This window comes from Barbus barbus (assembly GCF_936440315.1).
Source record: "Barbus barbus genome assembly, chromosome: 38".
Taxonomy (NCBI): Eukaryota; Metazoa; Chordata; class Actinopteri; order Cypriniformes; family Cyprinidae; genus Barbus; species Barbus barbus.
In genome coordinates this window covers 11,061,478-11,084,837 of record NC_136716.1, presented here as the reverse complement: position 1 = coordinate 11,084,837, position 23,360 = coordinate 11,061,478, and the positions used below count along the sequence as shown (strand labels likewise).

Sequence of the window (23,360 nt, the reverse complement as noted above, 5' to 3'; positions counted from 1 at the left end):
GGTGGTTGGGCTACATTTCTACCTGGTAGATCCGGATAATGTAAGCCAGGAATGACAGGGTCTTGATCTGTGCGGCAATAAAATCTGCATAAAGCTCCTTGTTGAACAGCTTGTGTTGCCTGTCACAGACAGAAACCAGGAAAAGCTTGAAATGTCATGTGTTAAACTGCACCTATGAAATCCATATCTGAGCATTAGCGGTGATGTAACACCACACGCTCAACAAGATGCGAGAGGTCACTGACCGAGCCTGCGGGGACACCTGAAGCATGATGGTGTTCATGATAAGAGGAACAAACTCTGACACCACGTTGTGAATGTTCAGTTTGTACAGCTAGGAAAAGCACAGAAAAGCAATTAGTGCACCAAATAACAGCAGGGCGATAGACCGAAAGTAGACTAGACCTGAGCTTGCAACATTGTTGTGTAAAATTTTACACCATTTATAAGATTCATGCATTCAAAACTAAAATTTAGAGTCTGACTCAAGGTATATTCCACCAAATTCCATTAAAGCATTTTAAAAACAAATCCTAAAACCTGAAGATTGAAGACACTGAAAACTTCCATGGCATATTTCTAAAAGCAGTATCTGTGATATTTGTCGGTGCTGCATTTTAAGCAGAAAATAGAAGTACACCTGCTGGTCAAATGTATAATGATAACATGCAGAGAAGGTGAAATAAAAGCTGTGTTTTGATTGATCGCAGCTTCCTAACAGCTGTGGACTGTCATTTTCTGTCTTAAAACATCAAAACTGATTTCCTTTACAATTAAAGCTCACAACAACAAAAGGCAAAAACATCTAATCACAGCAATCATTTTGGTAAGGGTGGCAGGTTTGAGAAAACAATGGCATTAGCTTTAAAGTATGGGTTTCAGATGATTGACGGCACCTTTTATAAAAGAGCCAAATGTCTAAATGAGGGACGTGTTCTTTTAAAAAGAGGATGGCATAAAGTCAATACTGAATGAGTGTTTTTATGGGCTCTCACCTGATACATGAGGACGACGATGATGGGCAGTTCTGCCAACACTTTGAGTGACAGCGATCCCCGAGGGATTATGGTATGCTGGAGGACAAAGAGGAGATGGATGAGGCCACTGAGAGACTGAACCAATTGTCACCATAAAACATATTTTTTTAGCACTCATGGATTTGCTTTTTGTGTTTTTACAAAAACCAACTGCATTTCAGCACCTCTTAAGTAGAAAAAGAATAAGCAGGAATTTGGTGCCCTCTAGTGTCTACATATAGTAAATATTATTTGCATTGGAATACTCTGGGAAAGTAAACAGTCCACAAAGACCCTGTTTACACATTTGTGTCAGCTGATCTGATCAGAAGCGGTCAGCACGATATACATGTGTAACCAGGTTTCAAAACATTTTGTGACTGAATGCATATATTGTGGAGGTCACAAATGCATGAGATAGAATTTTTTGTTGTTGTGTTAACTCTAACCATCTCAATGCATCCTAGACAGCAGTGAAAAACCATTTACTTGCCTGTCAATCATTGCACAAAAATAGTGTTTTGCCAATTATGGGCATGTTTAAAAAGAAAATAACCATCCAATTGAATAAATTGGGAAATAAATGTAATTTTCTGCTTCATGGCAATATACATTTACACACTGATGTGTTACCACAAGGTGTAAATCAGCTGATCAACTGTGATCAGATCACGCAATACAGGTGTTACTACATAGATGTGTTAACAAGATCAAAAAATTATACTATAATAACATTAGGTTACTACTACTTGAATACTGTCAGATTTTGTTCATTAAGACAAGCACAGATCAGCATTTGAACACTCAGATCTTATCAGTTTTACTTTCAGCGTCCAGGCTTATTGGTACTTTACATTTCACACACACAAACACACATGCAGACACACAATCTTACACACAGTACCATTCTCTGGACTAAAGCACATCGCTCTCATCATTGTGTTTCTGCTGATCGTGTTTGTAAAAACTATTCAGCTAATGACGATTTTGTACAGGTCTGCTGAATTTGTACTGACCGTCCGGGTCTCGCTGTCCTCGCGCTCCGGTGCGGTCTTCACCAATACTGAGGTGATCATGCCCACCATTTCTGGAGAAGGCACTGTGTTTTCTGCAATAACCTGAGGATTCTCAAAGTACCTCGTCTGACAGACAGAGACACAAGTTAAGAAAACACATACTTAACACAAACATATACTTAAAACCATTTTTGTTATTAAAAGACCTTACCACTACTTTTGGCAGTTCTTTGTAAATTTGCTTCACAAAGTCCAAGAAATGATGAATCTGTAAGAGTTGGCAGGAAGATGTTATTAATATCATTTACTGAAACACAAGAAATGCAAATGCTAGTCAACATCACAGAGTGCCAGAAAGCTGCATCTTACCTCTTGGGAGATCAGCGGGCGAAACTGTTTGTGCAATTCAATGATGATGCGTAAACAAATGAGCACATTCTCCTCACTCTCAATCTAAATGATGAAACACAGAGACAAGAACCAATCAGAGCAATTTTTTATATAAAACACACACATGCACGCATAGACAAGATGATGCATTATGTAAAATAAATTATATTTAATATTCCTTTGTAAGAGATTTAAAAAAAAAACTGTTTGATATTACTGTTTTTGTTTGTTTGTTTGTTTAAAACAATCAAGTCAGAATTCACGCAGATCAGCATTTGGACACTCAGATCTTATCAGTCTTGCTTTCAGCGCCCAGGCTCATTGGTACTTCACAGTTCTCACACACACACACACACAATCATTTACACAGTACCATTCTCTGGACTTAAGTACATCGCTCTCATCATTGCGTCTCTGCTGTCCCTCTTGCATGTAGTTACATATACAAATATTTGTCCAAAAATATTCTATTAAAATGAGAATTCTACAGCTATTTTATAGGCTCTTTAAATCAGAATAAGCTTGGCATTCAGGTAAAGAAAGCTGACCTCAAGGAAGCGGAACATGACAGAAAGGATGTTCTTGGCATGAGGCCGCAAATGTTCATTAGTTGGGATTCGGTGGATGATCTCCAAGACAAGTTTCCTTAATTGCTATAACAAGAGTCAAACAAACCTCATGTTTACTTAAATATCAGGAGTGAGGCCTCAATAAAGACAATATGCAATATGATTTTCACTAAAAAGCACACCTGCGTTGGTTTCTCTTGAAGGAACTGCACTTCTCCATCCTGCAGAAACGTTAGGAAACGAGGGATGATGTGCTCCAAGAAAGTAGAATACTGTGGCGAGGATGTGACATTCTGTGGACGAGGATTAACATGAATTAATATGGGGAAGCGTCTTTTATTTCTAGCTTTTTATGAGCAAAATATAAGGGCTCACCTCAAAATTCTCACTGACTTCCTGCATCATTTTCAGTTTGGTCTCATCCGCTGATGTTTAAATGAAAGAGAAACACAACAGTAAGCAAAGACAATGCTTTCAACTTACATTGGAACTTTTTAGGTGAATAGAATACACTCACGTGTGTTGTTGTCAGTGAGCGCTGCCACAAACTGCAGGTATTTCTTCATAAGGGTGGTCTGATCCACCACAGTGGGGCTCGGGGTGGGCACAAAAGACATGGTGGCGGCCGGGACAGACAGGATTACGCTGAATAAGGGCAGACTAATGTCTGCGCTCGTCTCAGTAGAAATTCATGTCATCTGTAGGAGAACAACCATTAGGAGAACGTCAATATTAGTGTCAGCCTTGCACAAATAGGTACAGTATCATGTCAGATGGTACTATCAAGGTATTTCTTAATAATCATTACTATATTCACATAACATGGTATTTACGTGATATTAAAGGTCCAAATGCATGGTAGTACCATCTAAACACACACACACAAAGATACATTACTGCCATTTGACTTTGCAAGTAAACAACTTGTCTACATAACAAATGACTGACTGAAAACTATAAACATATATATAGAAATTAGAGGGGGATAATAATGACAATATATTGTCTGCTTTATAACTGAACTTGGAAATAGAACTGAATATGTTTATAATTCATGAATTGTGAATATGTTTATATGATTCAATGTTCATTACTGTAAGGCTGATTTTAAAGCGATCTGTTTTGCATTTATATAACAATTGCCCACAACAAAAATAATGACAAATGAATCCAAATCTCATCCAGCACAATTACTTACAACGTGTTTTATGCAGACTAGTTTCTAAGTTGACCTCTAGTTTAGGGAAGCGGTGGGCGCGCCAAACGGCAACAACACGCCTACTGCAGTCACGCTCACATGATATGATGCGCTCGAGCTAAAGTGCTATTATTACAACCTAAATAAGCCACAAAACTGCCATTAACACAGAGACTTTCGCTTCTCGGAAAGAATTTACATGTGTTTATAATAGTATTGAGTAAGCTAGCAGCACACCAGGCCAATCACAGAAGAAAGAGAATACTGTCGCTAACTGACTAGCCGGCTGCTAACCCACAGCATGCCATTATTCACATGTAGAACTCAGGCTTTGCACTTTTTACCTCAATTAGTGCAAATATCTTAGGCGTTTGTCTTTCACACAAAAGCTAACAAGGAACTTCTGCACTCATTATGCATATAAATAACAAAATCACTCCCAAAAAACAGCAATAACTTACCAGCAAGGAGACCGGAAGGAGTTATAAATGAACTTCCGCTACACCGTATGAAATTTAGTGGAAGGGCTGAAATCAATCCGCCGTTGTTTTGTTTGTGAATTGTTATACAGTGTAAACTGTAACATGCGGATTTTATGCGTTCATACTAGTCTTTCTCAAGTGTAATTGTGTGCCCCAGCTGTGTCCTAAGCAGTGATTTTAAAATGTAGACACCAATATAGTTCCGCGCGGAAGGATACCAAGAGAACGCAGGCGTGCGAAGACCATCGAAAACGATGGTCTTCCAAGTTTTCATTTAAATTGCTATATAAAGCGTTTAATGTAACTTTATCACACCCCAGTATACAACATATTATTTTAATAATCGATTCAGCGCGATTTATAAGTACTAAATTTGTTTATAAAAATGTGTTATCGACACATTTGTGTTGAATCAGGTTATGGAACACTACTCTATAAAACGACATTAAAAAGCTTCATCAGCTGCACTAATGTGCGCTTTTTTATTGGATCCAATAATGATTGTGATAATAATAATAATAAGGATGCTGAGTAAATATATCTAAATGACAAATAACATGCAAGTACATATATGACCACTTGGGGGAGTTTTAGTAGAAGTATAGGTAATAAAAGCCTGGATTCTCATCGAAACAAGGTGTATTGATCCTAAAAGGACAACACATGAAAACATCAGAATTTCGAGGAGGAGATAACGAAATATCAAACAAATGTGGCATCTGCAAACACATGATGGATGCTACATTTCAGAGCTGTCTTCATTTCACTTCACTTCATCTTAATTTGCTATGTTTGTGATTGTTTGGATTTGAACATCTGTTCTTAAGAAAATTTTAGTGGATGTATGAAATCAGTTTTCGCCAAGTTCACACAAATGCCCTATGCAGGTGTAATATATCACATTAACTATGGACATGTTCCTGTAACGTTTTGTTTTTATAAACAATATTTTGTATGAAAAGTGTGCTGTCATGCTTTCATTTTGATAAATGCCACTTGGTTTAATATTTTCTCATGTAATGACAGTCATATATTTGAGTGTTTACTTTATAGGCTAAAACAAGACAATCTACAGACATGATTTGAGATGATTAATTGTTTTTTTAAGCTTTGTGTCATCTTGTAAGCTATTTCCATTCATACAAATTAAGTACAATCACAGCAGTGGTTCCAGATGTAATCCTGGTGGAGCTTCAACAGCCCAGATGGTGAAAGGTTACATTATCATTTCAATAGGCCCTCTGCTGGGCTGGGAGCATAAAGGGAGGAACAGATTCCTGTCTCCCACTGAACATGCCAACTGACTAACGTGATAGTTTTACATGAATTGAAAAAAAAAAGTTGTAATGTAATGCAATAAAGTAATGCAAATGAACTCTTTTTACATTTCAGGGGTTCTCGGGGTTGGTCATAAAAAAGAAATGTCAAATTTGTTGTCACTCCCTCAGCTGTTGTATAAGAAACACTCAGCGTTAACCAGTTTTCTGTAATTTAATGCCAAGTTAGTAAAACACAAAGTAAAGTGTAATAAAGTGACATTTAATTAAAAAAAAAATTAAAATGTAAAAAAATGTATAAAAATGTCATCATATTTTGTGAATAGGGTCCATTTCCATTCTTACACACTGATTAGAAAAAATGGAACCTACACTGAAAAAAATGATTTATTGAATTTACTAAAAAAAAAAATTAAGGTAAGTGGTTGCAATCGATTTATTTTACCTACATTTAAATAAACAAATTTAGATTCTAACTTTCAACATTTTTTTATTTAAATGTAGCTAAAATAAATTGTTTGCAACCACTTACCTTAAAAAATTCAGTGTATTTTTTTCAGCGTAGGACTGATTGTTTTGTACACCAGCCTAAATATTAAAGTCATGATAAAACAGAAGTAGTGATAGATCTTTTTTGACATACATCTGAGTGAAACAGCTTTTTGATTAAAACATTGAGTCATTTTGATGAGGTCAAGACAAATATTTTAAAAATGAAACATGCATTAATTAATCACTCACTCTTAACTTGCATTTAGAAAAAAGATTTTTATTTTACTTTAAAAATTAATATGCATCATTATGGTAAGTTCCTGATGTAAAGAAATATATTCAAACTAGAAAAAAATTGAAATCTAAAGAATATTCTCTGAGGCTGTGAGGGCACAGAGATGTTCACTGAACACCTGGTGACTCACATTCTGTTGTAAAGAGGGTCACAGGTTCACAGCACAAATGTGTTTCTGCTGTAAACAGAGCTCTCATCTTTTCAGTTTAATGAGCGTAGTAGGGTATCAGGCTCATAGTGTAATATCTGGATAACATTTTCTCTGCAGTGTGCATCAGCTCATTTAGATATGTTTTATGAAGGCCTTGTTTATTCACTGGCTTTTACATCTGTCATAAACACGCTTGTATGAGATGTTATTAGTCATGTAAGTGCTCTATTCATGGGCAAGGACTAATGTGTCACTTCTTTGAAATTGTATTGATTATACTTCAGTTGTATTTTTGTACAGTGTATCCATGTGATATCAGGCTACTTTTTAATAAATCATCTAGAGCCCTCAGCACTGCATATTTTGGATGTGTACCTTATTTGAAAAGTCTGGTTTAGTTCATGCGTACTCTGCTAATGACCTGATGAATTCAAATGTAGAAGACATCCCAAAGATGTCATTGATGAATCACCTAGAGAGGTAAAAACAATCTTGGGACCCACCAAAAACTTTTAAGAGTAAAATATAAAAAAAAAAAGAAAAGAAAATGCATTTGTTCTTTTTTAGTTATGAAATAACCTTAAACAAAGACATGACTGTGAATAGACCTCTAGGCCAATTGTTATTTACAAATAAAGACTAAATATATTCTTGGTGGCACATTATGCAGCCTATTGGATATATTAAAGAAATTATGCTAATGTAACTTGCAGTAAACCATTGATTGATTTAGTATCCGCTCTGATGCATTCTGCGAGTTCATTCAGTGAATAAAACAGGTTCAATTCTTCTTCAGGGAACCGGAATGGTTGTGACGCAAAGTGCTGCAGTAAACACTGCTGTGATCTGCACCACACTTTGTCGAGCATCATGTCAGAAAAGACACGCCCTATGAACATGCAAACCACATATTTTCTTCTTTTTTTTTTTTTATCAGTTGCCCAAAGCTCAGAAGCCCAAAGAAGGCTATAGTTTATATTCTGTGTGTAATGGTATGTTCACAGTATGTTTGACATCAATTTGGTCATCAGCATTTTTTCTTAGGCATCCCACAGTATTGTAGAGGATCCAGGACCAGGATTGTTGTCCAGGTAACTTTAAGTCATTTTGTGTTGTAAATCGAACAAAATTAAGTTCAAGAGATAAAATAATAAGGATATTTTACATGTATTCTACATTGTATCAGCTCATGAATTCCCAGGAATAGAAATATAGTGTTATGCTCGAAAGGCTTGACCATGCCTAATGGCCCATTATCACCATAAGAATATGCACAATGATCTCAACATTAATAACTAAATTCTCTTTTTGTACTGGCTTTTATTTTATTTCCATAATATGCCACTTAAGACGGTCTCTACAATTTTAACTGTAAAAGACTAAAATGCTACAGTGAAAAAACGTTAACTGTTAGCTATAAATAAAGTACTTTTAGTACACTTTTTGGATTTGAAAAAGAACAAGTGATTTACAGTTAATAAAATAAATAACATTTTGCATTTGATGGTTTTTCATTGAAACAGCTTTGTTTCTTAGGCTTTTGTTATCAGTTAAATACAGTACATTCAGGCTTTATGCTATTTAACTAATATTGACCTAACTATGAGCAATACATTTGACATTTTTTGTTAACGTTACTTAATAAAAATACAAATATTCACTGTTAGTTCATGTCAGCTCAGTTCCATTACTATCAGCAGACACAACTTTTTAATAGATTTTAATAATGCATTACTTTGTTTGCATTACTTAGTTTTTGGTGGTTGTCAGGTTAAAAACAGATTTTAGTATTTTAGTCTTTTGTATATATAGTCATTAATGCTTTTTTTTGTTCACTGAATCTATCATTTCAATCCTTAAAAGCAAACTTATTTTTATTTTTACTGTAAATTTCTGGCATCCATAACTGCTAAATGTCACCTTTTTTAACAGTGTGATTGTCAAGTAATGAACATTTGTATCCATTTAAACTGGACACATTCTAGTTTTAATTGTGCATTGTCCCTTTGACAGTATGTTCTTACCAACAGCAGGGAGGTGTTAAAGTTCTGCCAGGCTCAGCAATACGCTTATGCTGCTCCCAGCATCAGTTTTCTCTGCAGTGGCTCTGGTGAATAGCCACATTCTGTTCATGAACCTCTGCTCTGCAATCCAAAGGCACACCACATTGAGTTACGTCAATCAGCATTGATATTTTTCCTCCTATTCAGGAAATTAATATTCATTCCATCCATTTTATTCATTGGGACTATTTGTTTTTAAAAATTTGAAACTATAAGACATTTTAAATCATTTCAATTTGACATGACCGTTGATAAACCTGGCTAAAATGATCTATATTGTCATATTGAATATCGTCGACTAAGCTTACTAAGCCTAAACTGCAGCACTGGCTGTTTTGATTTCCATTTTACTGCAGAGGACACATGACCTCTCGCAGTGACCAGTAAAACTAATCTAAATCTCATACCCTCATCTTGACCACATACGTAGTAACAGAACAGACGTAAGCTATAGAGTACACCAATCATTTTAACCATTTAGAAGTGGGCAGGGGTGCATTCATGACCTACACCACCGTCCTGACCAGACAGTAGAAGCTGCATCTGTAAAAAAAAAAAATTAAAATTAAGATTAATAATAATTATAAATAATTTAGTTAAAAAAAATTTTGAGGTAAGAAAGTAACATTTTATTTGCATCACAGAACCAGTACCATCAGAAATACGTTTTCTTTGTAATTTGCTAAATAATTTTTATTTAGCCTAATATCCACAAAAGTTTTTCATCTAAATGTTTAAGGAAACTAGATATATCATGTTTAAGCATATGTGGATCAGTGGTGTAGTGGGTATACTCCCAGCCTCATGCTCATCGTCCCAAAGCGACACCCCATAAGCACCACCACACTCACTATAATTCATACAATATGCATAACTGAGAGCATTCTGAAAGACTGCTTATTTGATATCAACATGTCAATTTATTATAAGCAACAGAAGACTTTAACAGCCAATGACATTTACAGCTGGGGAGACTGAACTGATTTTCTGCTGTTTAGTGTTAATCATTTAACTCGGTTACATTTAGCCTATCTTAAGAATATGGTGCCTGGAGAACAGGTTTTATCAGCTGTCAATTTTCTATGCACATTTAAGAGTGCCTGTTTTTAAATTCCCTAGCCTGACTTTCAGTCCACAAGGCTGGTCAGGAGTTCTCATCTCTCTCTGAAACAAGGAGATAACCATTGTATTTGGTTTAACTGCTGTACACAGACACAGTATCTGTGTTATCTCTCCCCTTCTCCCGCATTCACTGATTCACCACCACAATAACAGAACTCAAGTTATTAGCTATATGTTGGCTTGAGAAAGCCAACATACTGTTATACAATTTAAACTTCTTATTCTTCTGGGACCAAGAACTTCCAACTGTACACATTTGTTGAATATAACTTCTGATCAAATTTGACTTTTTTGGTAAATTTTATATATTGTATAAAAATATACAAAAACACTATTATACAATAATTGGACAATTAGTTAACAGTTAAGTTCTTTAAAAACTATTCTGGCATGGCAGTTCACAAATAAACCACAACATTAACACTGATATTATAACATTCAACAGATGCATGTGTGTGAAAGAATGTGAGCATGTGTATGAACGACAGCGTGTAAACTCCACTTCTACTAAACAACACATTTAACATTTTGTTTTTACTAATTTTACGCTTACAGTTTGTTTCATATGCCATGAATACTGATCATGTATCACTTTCAATTTTCATGATCTCTTTAGCATAATTGATGTAGCCATCAGCACAGCATGTGACATCTTTTACAACATCCAGGGCAGCGTCCTCCTTTAAAACCACTGTTGCATCAGTTTGGGGGAAATGTCATTCTCCTCTCTGACCAGCATTCATCCCAGTCACCGCCTGTTCTTCATCAGTGGCTTAAAAAGAGAAAAACATTTGAAAAAAGAAAACATTTAATTATTAAACTATCCATTTTCAGATAGAGGTGCATCCACATCAGTAAGGATAGGTAAATAGTCTGTTTTATAATTTCATCCACTTTGTGTGGTTGTTTAATGTCTGTCTACCACAGCGCTCTAGAATGCTATAATGGCAGCACTAGTGTGAGGAGGACATGTAATATTGTTTAAATAAATATATTGTTTTCAGAAAGCTACTTCTTTACTGAAACATTAAAACAGACAAGACATTCTCATACCTCACAAATTTCCATGTACGAGGAGGGCTGCTCTTTAAAGGGTTAGTTCACCAAAAAATGAAAATGGTCATAATTTACTCTCACCCATGTTGTTCCAGACCCATACAAACTCTGCTAATTTTTGGAACACAAATAAATATATTTAATTTTCTCTTAATTTTTGTCCTCCATTGCAAGTCTGGGAGACCAATATTTTCTTCTGAACAGACATGTTCGCTATCATATAATTTAAGATTTATTCATATATAAATACCGATTATCTAGACTCTCAATGGATTAACAAAAATTATGAGAGAAAATTAAAAATATATTCATTTGTGTTTTAAAGACAGGCAAAAGTCTTACAGGTTTGGAATGACATGAGGGCAAGTAAATTATTTTTTGCGTGAACTATTCCTTTAAGAAAGGAAGACCAAGAATGATGACTCCAAATCAGACGAAAGTTGGTTTGAGTTCAGCAATGAAAAACACAGACATCAATGTTTTACATAAATTATGAACACGTAATCACACTGTTGTTGCATCAAAATGTGAAGTAAACAGGCAGGAGACAACAGAAACATTTATTTTCTAAAAATAACTACCAATCTCAAAAGAATTAAGTTCTCTTATGTCTCTGGCTTTTTACATATACAAAAACAAACATTCTTTTAGTCTTAGTGAAAGAAAAAAAACGATAACATGATGGAATTATGAAGTTTACTTGCCTTAAACCATCTTTCCCTCTCTTCTGAAGAAGCTGAGAAAATCGCGTCCTCACACAAGCAGGCTTCTGGAGTAGCCCCAGAGTGCACCCTGGACGACACGTGTCGTTCCGCCCACCCCCAATTTCATTGGTTTATAAAACAGCAGAGCTTATTGGTGTAAACGTTTGCACATGAGCTTTCTTTTATATACGTTTTTATGAATAAAATAAATATTAAGTGCTAACAACAGCAATTTCAGTTAGAATTAATTAGCAAATGTGTGTTTTTTTGTTTTTTTTATGACGAATTAAGATTAAGTTCCTATCAAACACTTGGTGGCGGCATCTTCGAGTACTTCTGATAAAATGAGCTGATAAAATGTAAAAACTGTAACTTGAATGCATTGTAAGTCGCTTTGGATAAAAGCGTCTGCTAAATGCATAAATGTAAATGTACTTCGGGCAGAACAGAGCTGTGTAATATGAGCGGCTCACGAATTAAGTCTGCGGAACAAATTCTTAATTCGTGGGCATTATATAGTCCTACCTATGCTATAGCACGTTAAATGAAGTCAGATATTATTGCACTTTTCACAGTAGGCTACACGAAGTAGTCATTGAGCAGTTTTAGCTGGGAGATGTTGATAAAAATGATCCACTATTTGAGATTTAGCTGTTTTGTAATCAGAATCAGAATCAGAATGAGATTAATTGCCAGGTATGTTTATACATACGAGGAATTTGTTTTAGTGACAGAATATTGTCTATATTATATATTGTGTTTTTTTTTGCTATTTTGTACATTGTCTATTTTGTATAGGCCTATTTGTATATTATTCTTTGTCCATATTCATTATTTTAGGATCGATGGATAAGCACAAACTTAGGAAATTATGATAATTCACTGTAGTTCAGTAAAAGGACAATCCCGCAAATGGTTTTATTTTAAACAACAACTGCGGTAACAAATAAGACAATACCAAATAGCCCATCAGCGTGAACTGGAGTTTTATGTGCGGATAATAGGAATAAAAACCTTCATATTTAAACCTTAAAATTAACAATATTTTATTATTATTTTGCATATAGGCCTATTTTTTGTTTACTAAAACAGCTGCTATTAAATCTGACCAATCAAATCGAATCAAATATTATTAATGTGTTTTAATGCGTGTTTAAGCAATAAACGTTCATATATTTTCTCTGTAACATTTTTATTTATACTTATAGCTATATATAGGCTATGCACAAATTAAATTACTGGTTTTGTGGCTCAATCCTTTAAAAATAACAAGGAATTACTGTAGGCTATACTATATAGGCCTACTGATTTTAGATTTTTAGTAGGCAAGTTATTATAGTTGTTATATCTTTAATAAATAAAAAAATATTAATCACAGAGACGGTCTCTTTTACTCATTAAAAGTGCTCACGTAGGCTATATTGCACAGATTTACAGCTCTGAGTGATTTAATATTCGATAGTTATGCAGGTCTATATGGCTACAATGATCTAAATTCATCCCGTACACAGATTAGAACAGGCACACAATGAGGGTGTGGATACAGAAATAATTGAACACAAACAATGAATTATGACTTTACATTTTTAATCTTTACTTACCATAACGTCTTTCACTCGGCTTCTCGCGCTGGTGTCGTCCGATGTTGACGTGACGTGCGTCACGTTTCGGGTACGGCGTATACCTGCGTATCACATTATAGACACCACTGCAATGTAAGTAGCTACATCTAAAAAAATGAGAATATCGTGAAAAAGTTCATTTTTTCTTGTAATTTATTTCAAAAAGTTAAACTTTCATATATTTTAGATTCATTAGATGTAAAGTAAAACATTTCAAAAGTGTTTTGTTTTGTTTTAATTTTGATGATTAGAGCTTACAGCTCATGAAAGTAAAAAATCTGTATCTCAAAATATTAGAATATTTACATTTGAGTTTCAATTAATGACAATCCCTGCAGTATAAATACCAGGTATCTCTTGTTCTTTGAAACCACAATAATGGGGTAGACTGCTGACTTGGCAATTATCCAGAAGACAATCATTGACCTCCTCCACAAAGAGGGTAAGTCACAGAAGGTCATTACTGAAAGGTGTGGCTGTTTACAGAGTGCTGTTTCAAAGCATATTCAATGCAAAGTTGACTGGAAGGAAAAAATAGGGTAGAAAAAGGTGCACAAGCAACAGGGATGACCGCAAGCTTGAGAATACTGTCAAGCAAAGCTGATTCAAACACTTGGGAGAGCTTCACACGGAGTGGACTGAAGCTGGAGTCAGTGCATCAAGAGTCACCACACTCAGACGTCTTCAGGAAAAGGGCTACCAAGCCACTTCTGAAACAGAGACAACGTCAGAAGCGGCTTACCTGGGCTGTGGAGAAAAAGAACTGGACTGTTGCTCAGTGGTCCAAAGTCCTCTTTTCAGATGAAAGTAAATTTTGCATTTCATTTGGAAATCAAGGTCCCAGAGTCTGGAGGAAGACTGGAGAGGCACAGAATCCATGTTGCTTGAAGTCCAGTGTGAAGTTTCCACAGTCAGTGATGATTTGGGCTGCCATGTCATCAGCTGGTGTTGGTCCACTGTGTTTCCTGAAGTCCACAGTCAATGCAGCCATCTACCAGGAAATTTTAGAGCACTTCATGCTTCCTTCTGCTGACAAGCTCTATGGAGATGCTGATTTCATTTTCCAGCAGGACTTGGCACCTGCCCACACTGCCAAAGGTACCAAAAGCTGGTTCAATGACCATGGTGTTACTGTGCTTGATTGGCCAGCAAACTCGCCTGACCTGAACCCCATAGAGAATGAGGTATTGTCAAGAGGAAGATGAGAGACACCAGACTCAACAATGCAGATGACCTGAAGGCCGCTATCAAAGCAACCTGGGCTTCCATTACACCTGAGCAGTGCCACAGGCTGACTGTCTCCATGCCACGCCGCATTGATGCAGTAATTCATGCAAAAGGAGGCCCAACCAAGTATTGAGTGCATAGAAATGAACATATTTTCAGACGCCTGACATTTCTGTTTAAAATATCCTTTTTTTATTGATCTTATGTAATATTCTAATTTTCTGAGACACTGAATTTTGGGTTTTCATTATCTGTAAGCCATAATCATCAAAATTTCGAGATATAAAGGCTTGAAATATTTCATTCTATGTGTAATGAATCTATATAATATATGGGTTTCATTTTCTGAAATGAGTGATGAAAAATATTGACCTTTTTAGATGTACCTGTACTTCTACTGTGGCAGTCTGTGACTATGTAATGTACTTCAAATGTGAAAATGACTAACACACACACCACTTACACTCTCTGTTATTTAGTTTAAAGCCTACGTTTTATGTATTGCTTTTAGTTTCCAGTGGGAGTGGTGATGGAGGATAGTAATCATTAACAATTTTATTAGCCTACTAAAGATAATTCACACACAAAATTTTGGAAAGTCCATTTTTACTAGTGTTTGTATTTAATTTAAAAATATATACAGTTTAAGAATAAGTTTTAAAATGCAACTATAACAAATTAATAGGCTATGAACATGTTATATCAATGTACAGCCATTGAAACAAAATGTGTCACCTGCTATAAATAAAATCCCAGAATAACAGACCCAAAGCACTAGGTGTTAAAAAACTCTCTCGCTAACGTGTTGGATTAAAGCGGCTTGGTTTTTTTTAGGAACTTTATTTTATAGCTACTCTGGGCCAGTGACGTTAATAGCTACCACATCCAATCAGATCCATCCAATCACTGAAGTTCATTTGTTGACTGTGTCGCTCTTCTTGTAAGCAGCACTAGCGCGAGGAGCGCAGCGTCAGGTGTTAAAGGGCAGGGCATCATAAGTAGCCTAATATCCACGGATGAAAATGTTTTACTCGGTATGTGTAGTTTAAGATCACTTTTGCGATTCAACTCAGTATTACTTTGGCATACATATTATTGAACCTCTCCGCGCGCCTTTATTACATCGCTCCAAAATGCTTCATCTGCTCGCCGGACTCATATGCATCTATGCACTGACGTGTGTAAGAGTTGTCTATGGACAAAATGAAAAAGGTGAGCGCTTTCTATGTACTGCAGTCCCCATTGACAAGGATACCAGTTGCCCCATGCAGTCTCTGCCTGTTCAAAGCGCGTCGGTCGAGGAGGAGGAACTGAGAAACACCGTCATGCAACTTCGCGAGACCATCTTACAACAGAAGGAGACAATTGTCAATCAGTTGGGAACGATTAAAGAGCTGACGTCTAAACTGTCACGGTGTGAGTCTGACTCCGAAACATTTCGGAAAATGAATAAGGACACAATGGATGATGTGCCTAAAGATCCAAATGACTCCATTGACGTTCTTGGAAAAACCATGCAGAGTCTAAAAGATCGACTGGAAAATCTAGAGGTAAGAGGTTTTATTTTACCTATATAAATTTGACGCTTTGTCATGTTCTACATAAATAAATAAGCAGAATAAATGACTAAAATCACATTTGTGCCGGAAGTTTCTCTGCCACCACCACTATTTTGGTAATTATGTGGAGGCGTTGAAGATTTACAGGGATTATCTCATTAGTTAGTAGCGTCTCTATCCCTTAACCACAAATGCCAAAGTTACTTACGATGCCCCAAGCGACAAAATGGCTGGAATGTGTCAGTGCCACTTAAATGTCAGGTGTTAATCTGAATGTGTGAAATGATGGAGTGAACGGTAACCCTAATAGCCTTCAATATTTTTTTTTTCACAGAAGTGGTCTTGCCATATGGTAGGCAAATTTTTTGGAAACAAAAAATTGCTGCTTTTTTTAACCGTATTTATTTGTTTGTTTGTTTGTGTATTCCATTTACATTAATTATCAACAATTGAATTTCTTAAAAATATTTGTATTTGCTTACCTGTGTCATTAAAAAAAATTTAACATATGGAGACCTAGCAATTTATTTTGCCCCTAGCAGAACTGTATTTACTTTTTTATTATTATTATTTTTTTATTATTTATACTCCATGGTGTAGTATAAATTGTAGTTTTAAATAAAATAATTAGAAACATGCATGCAAAATAAACTAACTGGATTATATGTACAAAGGAACTTCATTGTATAGTGTTCTTAGAACGGAATAGGTCCTGTAAGGCAAAGAAAATCATTTATACAGTCCTGTCAGCTAAATATAGGAATCTTTGAAAAGTAACCTTTTCATTTTTTTTCTTTTTTGTTTAACTTTTCAAAGCAACAGCAAATGCGAGCCAATATCTCTGGTGCCTCCTTTCCTAATGAGCTGAGAAATCTACTGCAGCGTAGACTGGAGGACTTGGAAAATCAACTGCTCAAGAAGGTCAATGAGCTTGAGGAAGAGAAGTCCCAACTATATAATGAGACAGTCGCTCATCGCCAGCGCACTGACAGTACTCTTAACTCTCTCATGAACAGGATCTCTGAACTGGAGAAAGGTCTGCACAAAACACTCTTTTGTTCTCTAGTCATTCTTCTTTCCCAAGTACAGGAGACAAGGCAGTGTTGTAACACATTTGATTTCAATGTTTGTAACTATTTAGCAGCACTGTGCTTCAAAATTTGATAAAAATATTCCCATATTTTTCTGTTCACGTCTTGGTTTCCTCTACTCTTGATCATGGCTGTTCACATTATTTTTCTTAATGTTTGATTTAAAAGAGTTAGGGACTTCATTACTCTCCAATGCTAAGGGGGTACTCAGGTTGTTTTGTGGTCCTTCAGTTTATTTCTACATCCTTCCAGAGATGACGCAATAATAAATCTTTAAAACCACTTTTTGACTTTAGGAGGAGCTGGATTTAAATCACCAGAGAATTTCAAGATCTCTCTTCCTCTTCGCACAAATTACCTTTTTGGACAAGTAAAGAAAAGCCTGCCAGAAATGTACGCCTTCACTATCTGCATGTGGCTCAAGTCAGGTTCGAGCCCCGGCATTGGAACCCCGTTTTCCTATGGAGTGCCTGGACAGGCAAATGAGATTGTACTGATCGAATGGGGCCATAACCCTATAGAACTACTCATTAATGACAAGGTAAAGAACCAGCGTAGTAAGAAATTAAAATTTGGCATTGAATGTTGAGGACACTGATGATTATTATTACTATTATTACACTGCAGATTAATAATCATCATTTATAGCTTATACCTTCTGCATTGACATAGATAATACTAAAATGAATGTATAAGAGAACTAATGTTTTCTTATGTTTATTAACAATAGAAGTTACTTGCATACTTTTTTTTTTTTTTTCAATAAATAGTTGTAAAAATAGTAAAAAAAAAAAAAATGTAATGGATGGTGATTTATCCTGATAAACTCCAAAAAAGGAAAAGCAGCATAGAAGTATCAGAGTTGTTTATACCGTCTAGAAACATTGCGTGAGGATTGACGTCATTGACGCCTAACACCACTGGGTTCACGTGACCTGGAAATGGAACATGGAAAGTTTAAAAAACACGACTGCAAATGAGATTTGAGGGCGTAAATGAAGATTATCAGTGTACAATGAGTTAAAAGGGTAGTTCAACTAAAAAATACAGTTGTCATCATTTACTCACCCTCATGACTTTCTTAATTGTTTTTTTTTCTGCACAATAGAAGCCAATGGTAACCAAAACAGATTGGTTACCATCATTCTTCAGAATTTCTTCTTTTGTGTTTCTGCAGAGGAAAAAAAGTTTTACATGTTTGGTATGACATGAGGATGAATAAATGGATGAATAAACATTTTTTGGGTGAAGTATAGCTTTAATTCCACAACAACTCCATATGGATACTTGCATGGTGCTTTTTTGTTATTTAACATTTGGTAGTACAATTCTGTGTATAAAAAGGAAACCTAAGATCTCACTTTGTGCTTCACGAAATACTAAAAAAATGTAATATTGTAATGCCTACTGTTGTCAAATAGGCGGCACAACTACCTCTATCACTGAGCGATGGGAGGTGGCACCATATCTGCATCACTTGGACTACCAGGGATGGGCTTTGGGAAGCCTACCAGGATGGCCAAAGATTGGGATCAGGAGAAAATCTGGCCCCCTGGCACCCTATCAAACAGGGAGGAGTCCTCATCCTGGGCCAAGAGCAGGTGAGAACATAAGCAGAGCTGATACAGACGTTTTTGCTGCATTCCCATTCCAGTCACACTGTATCTGTAATTTTATGCCATCCCTGCACAACATTGTACTGACTCATGAAATTTACACTGTAAATAAAACTTGACCTCAGGCAGTAAACAATGTCATAGAGTCAGCTTGCACATCCTCTTAAGAGAGAATAAAAGGGGTTATTGTTGTTGTTTTAACGAGGCCTGTCGTTTATGGCCTCAACAGGATGCAGTAGGGGGACGCTTTGATGCCACCCAGGCCTTTGTGGGGGAACTGAGCCACTTTAACATCTGGGATCGGATCCTGCGCTCCACGGATATCATTGCCATGTCAAACTGCTCATCCTACATACCTGGGAATGTGGTGGCCTGGACTGATAGTAACATCGAGGTGTTTGGTGGAGCATCAAAGTGGCCGCTGGAGCTATGCGAAGATCGGCTATTTGACAATTAAAGGTGTTTGCAGATATTAGTGAACAATATTAAAGGGATAGTTCACCCGAAAATTAAAATTACCCAATGATTAACTCACCCTCAATCCATAGGTGGATATGAAGTTCTTTCAGAATACAATATGTACACCTAGGATGGCTTGAGGATGAGTAAATCATGGGGTAAATTTCATTTTTGGGTGAACTATCCTTTTAAATCCTTTTTATCCTCAAAAAAGATTCATCACTTAAACAAAAAGTAGCAAATTAGTTTAGAAAAATCTACTTAAATCAACTATATCAATTATATATTTCAATATTCTTGGATAGATTACAAAAAGCAGGTAAATGTAACATTTCAGTTGATATATTCAGTCGACATATTTGTGGCTAAAGGACATTGCCATTACAAAACGTATTGTATCAGATGGTACTACCATGGTACTCTGATAAATACCATATCACAGTGTGTACAGTGTATTTACATTATACTCCATGGTACATTGCCATGTCACCTTTTTGGTGCACAAAAAAATCACACATGCGTATGCTTATCCTGTTAGAATAACCGCTTTCGTGGTTTCGTGGCATGTTGGAATTACCAGAATTATGAGATTTGTAAAAAACGTTCATGTCCTCGTAGAGCTCATAACTGCAACTTGTAAACGGATTTTTTTTAACTCGTCATATGGAAACACTAAAAATGGCAGCAGCTTCAGCAGTAAAATGTAGTTAAACAGTTATTTCATCATATTTCATCTTAATAATGTATCCGACAACTGTTCCGAATAATCGGTAAATAAAAATAAACAAAAGCATACTATACATTTTAATGTAGCTAGCACAGAGTTAGCGCAGAATAACTTTCAAATGTCCCACTGAATAAACTATAAGATTATTAATAAGGCATTCGTTACCTTTTTTATTGTGGTTTCATCTATTGATTACTCAAATTACGCGATTAATTTTGGTGTTAAGTGTTGCTAGAGAAACTCATAATTCCAATTCTGAGGACATGAACAGCTCTAAGTAGGACATCCTGGCTTGTCATCTAGAAATCATCGCGTGAACGCAGCAAAAGGTTTTAGATTTTAAAAAAAAGGAGTACTCATGGCTTTCTGTGTCCTCTTTGAGTGTGTATTGTTGCCCTGAGGTCTTAGAGATCCTAATGTAACATGATTTCATTACAAAGCTGTTTTTATTTAAGAACAAGGTCATATAGTATATTAGAGGAACACTTTTGTATCTTGTGTTGTAAAACAGTCTAAAATTTAGACTTTGGTATAGGAAATCACATTAATAAGCTCATAATGTGGTTAAAGCACCATAAATCTTTCTTTTTAAAATCTGTCATAGATTCTTATAAATAGATATTTAACAATATTGAGAATCAACTCTTTTTAGCGTCTAAAGCCCGTGTTTACACTGACTGAATTACCCATTGAAGATTATGAATGCTTTAACACTGTCAGATATTTTGAAGACAATTAATGAACTGTGAATTATGTTGCAAGGTCTGTTTCTTGAAATATATTATCATATTTTTATACCCAGTTTTAAAAATGAAGCATTTTTCAGATATGTAATCTGGAGTTGTTTTGTTTGTTATGGAATGTCAGGATACCCATATGTTGTTTAAAAGCCTTTTTTTGTTTACCGTGCCAATTATTCAGGGATTGCTTGACACTGCTAACCTGTGTTTGCCAATAAAAAAAATAAGTTTGCGTAGAAGTCTTTTTTATTACTCTGTCTCCATTTTTTCCACTGCTATTTTTTCCTTTGTGGTTTAGTGTGGTTTTTTAGCACCAATAAATAAATTAACAAAAAAAATTGAATAGCAATTTTCTTTACAGCAGACATTGTTCGTTGACCTTGTTTGCGGCAGTGGGGATTTTCTGTCTAAATCTACCAAAATATACTGCACTGTTTAAAGTACTGTAATTAAGTATGTTTTCTGAATGTTACCTCAGCAGGTATAAATGTGGTTGAGGTCAAAAAATGGAGGGAGAGCATGTAATCACACTGCTCTGACGGACAGGTGGCTCTGAGGGCATTAGCCTGTCTTAAGAGGATGAGATCAGTCCCAAGCCAAAGCTCGTGTCACAGAGGAACATTTCCCAAGACTGGACAAACAAACGATTTAAAAAAAGAAAATGACCTTTAGAGAGGTGGAAATGATGATAAAAAGCTGATCACTGCTTGTAGTGGCACATGCAGTATTTTAGTTTGGAAAGTTGAGAAGGTCTTTAGGGTTCTAGAAAGAAAACAGCTGCATTTCTGTGACCTTCACCTACAGGGGGAGAAAATCTCCAGCTTCCTCACAGCTCACATCCTTGAGATGATTAACACTTGAAAGAATTTTGTTTACTCATGCTCTGCCAAATGCATTTCAGTCACACATTAACATTATGAGCTTTAAAGTGAAGTAGATATCGGATTGAATTACTGAATGATGTGTGAAGTCCAGAAAGCAGAGTTAATCTGAATAAGGAAGATTATGATTATTAATAATGCTTATTAAATTTAGTAAGGTATACTTGGGTATGGGGTAGTATTAAGGGGTCTTAGGGATTAATATGGGATTTATTAGTACTAATAAACAGCTAATATCCTATTAATATGCATACTAATAAGCAACTAGCGAGAATTGATCCCATAAAGTGTCACCAAAAGTTTGTAGTTGGTCTCAAAGGAGTGTAAAACAATAATAAAGTAACAATGCAAACATTTAAAGTACAGTTCAAATGTTTGGGGTCAGCGAGTTGTTGTTTTTTAAAGAATTGAATAGTTTTATTGAGATGAATGCATAAGAAAGGTTAAATGTATTACATTTAATTTATACAAAAAAGCAACATTAAAGACATTTATAATATTACAAAAGGTTTATACAGTATTTCAAATAATTGCTGTTCTTTTTCATATTTCTAATCATCAAATAATCCTTGTGTGTGTGTGTGTGTGTGTGTGTGTACACTACCAGTCAAAAGGTTTTCAACAGTTAGATTTTTAATATTCTTTAAATAATTTTCTTCTGCTCATCAAATTTGCATTTATTTGATCCAAAATACAGCAAAAGCAGTAATATTGTGAAATATTTTTACTATTTAAATGAACTGCTTTCTATTTGAATATATTTTCAAATGTAATTTATTCCTGTTTCAAAGCTGAATTTTTCAAATCATTACTCCAGTCACATGATCCTTCAGAGATCGTTCTAATTGTCTGATTTGCTGCTCAAAAAAACATGTATTATATTATTATTATGTTGAAAACAGTAGACTTTTTTCAGGTTTCTTTGATGAATAGAAAGTTCAGAAGAACAACATTTATCTGAAATAGAAATTATAAATGTCTTTATCATCCTATAATCATCACTTTTGATCAATTTAGTGCATCCTTGCTAAAAGTGTTAATTTCCATAATTTCTCCTAAAACACAGTGTATAAAGTTACAAAAGCTTTTTCAGATAAATGCTGATCTTTGGATCTTTCTATTAATCAAAGAATCCTAAAAAAAGAAGAATTTTACTCACCTGTTTTAAATATTGATAATGATAATAAAAAATGTTTCTTAAACACCAAATCAGCATATTAGAATGATTTCTGAAGGATCATGTGACACTGAACAATGGAGTAATGATGCTAAATTTAGCTTTGATCACAGGAATAAATTACATTTTAAAATAACAAACCGAAAACAGTTACTTTAAATTGTAATATTTTTTTACACAATACTACTGTAATGTATTTTGACCAAATAAATACAGCTTTAATGAACACAAGAGAACATTTTTTTTTTAAAAATCTTTCCGACCACAAACGTTTGAACGGTATTTTAAGCTATTACACGTTTTATTAATTGGACGACTGTTTCCTTGTGGGGAAAAAAAAACATGGAAACAAATCTTTGCTAAACTTTTGTAAAAAAACAAGACCTTTCACATATATATATGACTCCTGCTACACTTCCAAGGGCAAGAA

At 35.2% G+C, this 23,360-nt stretch overlaps 2 protein-coding genes across 3 annotated transcripts in view; one reads left to right on the top strand and one right to left on the bottom strand.

Annotated features, from left to right (window-relative positions):
- Positions 1 to 3,628, bottom strand: part of trrap (transformation/transcription domain-associated protein) — a 90,640-nt gene extending 87,012 nt beyond the window's left edge. For both annotated transcript variants that reach the window (XM_079397713.1, XM_079397714.1), the window contains exons 1-10: positions 3,509 to 3,628; positions 3,367 to 3,416; positions 3,174 to 3,284; positions 2,971 to 3,075; positions 2,402 to 2,485; positions 2,244 to 2,300; positions 2,033 to 2,158; positions 996 to 1,073; positions 246 to 334; positions 23 to 119 (exon numbers count right to left, since the gene is read on the bottom strand). In XM_079397713.1, coding sequence (XP_079253839.1) covers positions 23 to 119; positions 246 to 334; positions 996 to 1,073; positions 2,033 to 2,158; positions 2,244 to 2,300; positions 2,402 to 2,485; positions 2,971 to 3,075; positions 3,174 to 3,284; positions 3,367 to 3,416; positions 3,509 to 3,608 — 897 coding nt within the window. In that variant the 5' untranslated portion in view covers positions 3,609 to 3,628. The remainder of the gene's footprint in view (positions 1 to 22; positions 120 to 245; positions 335 to 995; positions 1,074 to 2,032; positions 2,159 to 2,243; positions 2,301 to 2,401; positions 2,486 to 2,970; positions 3,076 to 3,173; positions 3,285 to 3,366; positions 3,417 to 3,508) is intronic.
- An 11,983-nt stretch (positions 3,629 to 15,611) lies between these two features.
- Positions 15,612 to 21,109, top strand: nptx2b (neuronal pentraxin IIb). Its single transcript, XM_079397835.1, has 5 exons — positions 15,612 to 16,230; positions 17,056 to 17,275; positions 17,627 to 17,871; positions 18,752 to 18,931; positions 19,176 to 21,109. Exons 1-5 carry the CDS (start codon positions 15,814 to 15,816, stop codon positions 19,401 to 19,403), a joined length of 1,290 nt encoding a protein of 429 aa, XP_079253961.1. The 5' UTR covers positions 15,612 to 15,813; the 3' UTR covers positions 19,404 to 21,109.
- Positions 21,110 to 23,360: the final 2,251 nt, after the last annotated feature.